The sequence below is a fragment of the Phytophthora parasitica genome (genome assembly GCF_000247585.1).
Source record: "Phytophthora parasitica INRA-310 unplaced genomic scaffold supercont2.19, whole genome shotgun sequence".
Taxonomy (NCBI): domain Eukaryota; phylum Oomycota; class Peronosporomycetes; order Peronosporales; family Peronosporaceae; genus Phytophthora; species Phytophthora nicotianae.
Genome location: NW_008649005.1, coordinates 931523 through 934298, shown reverse-complemented (window position 1 = coordinate 934298; position 2776 = coordinate 931523). Strand labels below are relative to the sequence as shown.

Sequence of the window (2776 nt, the reverse complement as noted above, 5' to 3'; positions counted from 1 at the left end):
TGCTCCTCTTGCCCTTGCTTGTAGGATGTAGCCCGTTGCTCCTGTAGTGAGCAGACCTTCAGGATGCAATCCGCGAGAATAACGAGACCTCCATCTAGCTGTAGACCGTGACAGTCAGTAGTCTCCGTTTCATTTACTGTAAGCTTATAAAGTTTCATATATGTATGCGGACATTGAACGAGTCCACCATAAATATATCCTCAACATCATGTACATCAAGTTTTCCTATACCAGTACGATACGAGTTTCGTTGGCCATTTTAACCGAACGATATTCAATCTATCCGGATAGTCCATATAATTTAGCTTATCGAAAAAAAATGTTATAAGAAATATTTCTTGTTTTTGTTCTGTTATCGTTGATACGCCTACTTTCAAATTAGTAATTTGTTGTCTGCGGGGTTGGTAACATCAGGTAAGAAAATAATAGATAAATATTTGGAGAAATGGTGAATACGAATGCAATACTGGGCATGCTGATGTATTTCACATAACGAAAATAACGTATACGGGATGTGTACTAGGGCTATTTTTTCAGCTTATGGAATTGCCATTACTCTCCAACAATACAACAATGTTTTTTTATAAGACTAGCGTACCTCACAAAATAAATGTTTTGGCACAATTCCCATCTGCTCTCATCTTAACGTTACGCCACTCGATTATTTTCTCGTGAAACTGCTATTTTTGTGTTAAGATTTGGTACAAAAAACAAAGTTCTCATTGGTCAAAATTTATCCGGGACGGCATCAAGGGAGATGTGAGCGAATACTAATGCAGTAAATGAACTGATATATTGGTATAGTAAGTTTTCTCTAAGCTTATATCTTCTACGTGTTGGTTTTGAAGTTGCGCACTCTATGGACCGTTGTCCTTAAGTCGGGTGATGTGCTCTTAAAAGAGTTCTGAGTTTCTGTACGCGGGTCTTGACCAAGTATTTTGAGTAAGTACTTCACCTTACGATTTTCGTTCTGGTTTTTGTTTATGGCTAACACAGCTTTCTCAATCGTTGTACTTCCCATCAGGAGGGATCGATTGTTTGACTTTCTGCATAGAAATCGTTTCTTTATCAAACTGAAGAGATCGGTTTGCAAATATATTACTATTCGGATTTGAGCTTGAGTGTTTTATCGGTGTTCGCACCTCTTGTACTCTCCTTCACTGCTCGTTCTACTAGCTCTGGGGCTAAACCTTCTTTATGAAGACAAGAGAATTACTTGGCAAATGCTTAGGTGGTTGTGAGGTTTCATCTTTCAGCCTAAATATAGTTTTGTTTCGAGGTGTGAAATCTGTTATTTTTGTGTTAACAAAACCTTTCAAATCGAAAAAACACGCGAAAATCGACGAACTGGTGTTTTTCTGTTAAGCATTTAATTTGTGAGGTACGGTAGTCATATCGGGGATAAGCCCCCGCCCTTTTAATGCAACACACAAAATACTTTTACACGGATATAATGATTCGTTTACTCTTTGTGCAACAATGAAAGGACAGATACACGTTACCGGTTAGGGGAGAAATTTTGTCATTTTGCATCCTGAAGAAGTTTCATCGAAATCTACTCCCTTCTACGGACAGAAAAAACTGGATGGCCGATACTTTAAACAGGAACACGCAAAATTCGCAATGAATTAGCAGTCCCAAAACCTAGGTAGATCTTATAAGGATTTCAGAAGAGTCTCTTTTGCATCAGTCAGTTTCAGATGACAACTGTTTGCCTGGTTCCACGGCAGTTTAGGTACGATTTGGCAGGCTCATTTTATGGTGTGTGCCTATCACTTCAGGACAGATTGCGCGTTGGTTGAATCTGATTTCCGGATATGTCCTAGATTATCACGGTATATTGGGCGCTTCAATCCATCGTTGGTCAGAAATCTGTAAAAAAAAAAAAAAAAAAAAAAAAGAGAGAGAGAGAGAGAGAGAGAGAGAGAGAGAATGTTGGGTACACTCGACAATCTACTGATTTCATATTTTGATTTATTGTGAACGACGGAGAGTTGTGTGTTGCACAGTTATTACAGGGCTGCGGGGCGCGGCTTGGGGAGGTCAATGGTCTGGGTGGATAGCGCGTGGAGATGTTTCCGAGATAAGTGGCGTGGGGTTATCGAGGTGTGTTGAAGTATCGTGGTACGGCAACCAGGATTGGCTGATCCTCAACCAGGTGTGCGTGAGTCGGCAGCTGTGACGCACCTGGAGATTGGCAGAGTGGTCGCGTCCAGATTTCCAGTCCCCATTCTTCTCGTTACAGATCTTGGAACTAAACTAGTCGGAATGACGGAAGATTGTTGTACCACATCTGATTCTGTATAATACAGCACAGCAAAGCAGAACAGTCAGCATAGCGATACAGATTAATGTGACGACTAGCCCCATGCAGGAAGCATACCTGCTTCAGCCGCTGTAGCTGGCGATATGCGAGCTGGTAACCGTGGAGCCGGAGACGCATGAGCAGGAGACGTGGATGCAGGAGACGCGTTAGTCGGAGACGAGTGAGCCGGATACGCGTGAGCCGGAGACGTACGAGCCGACGATGTACGCGCTGGAGAGAATCCTATGTTATACAGCACAAAAAACCGTGATATAAAGCACAATGCATACATGTTAGTGTCAAGAAAGTGGGAAAAAGGTAGAGAAATGCGTACATCTGGCTTCAGATCTCGCTGCTGGTGCACGCGCCGGAGACACTCCCTCGCTATAGGAAGCGGTCAAGCCTCGCAAGTAAAGGAACAAGGAACCCCCCGCAAAGGAACAACTGCACCTCAAGTCGATCAAGATCGAA

The 2776-nt window shown here is 42.5% G+C and overlaps 1 protein-coding gene across 1 annotated transcript; it reads right to left on the bottom strand.

Annotated features, from left to right (window-relative positions):
• Positions 1-2150: 2150 nt before the first annotated feature.
• Positions 2151-2597, bottom strand: PPTG_22602 (hypothetical protein; the record flags this gene model as incomplete). The annotated part of the gene is made up of 2 exons (XM_008905208.1): positions 2151-2299; positions 2384-2597. The coding sequence occupies 2 exons, from the start codon at positions 2595-2597 to the stop codon at positions 2151-2153; spliced, it is 363 nt and encodes a 120-aa protein (XP_008903456.1).
• Positions 2598-2776: the final 179 nt, after the last annotated feature.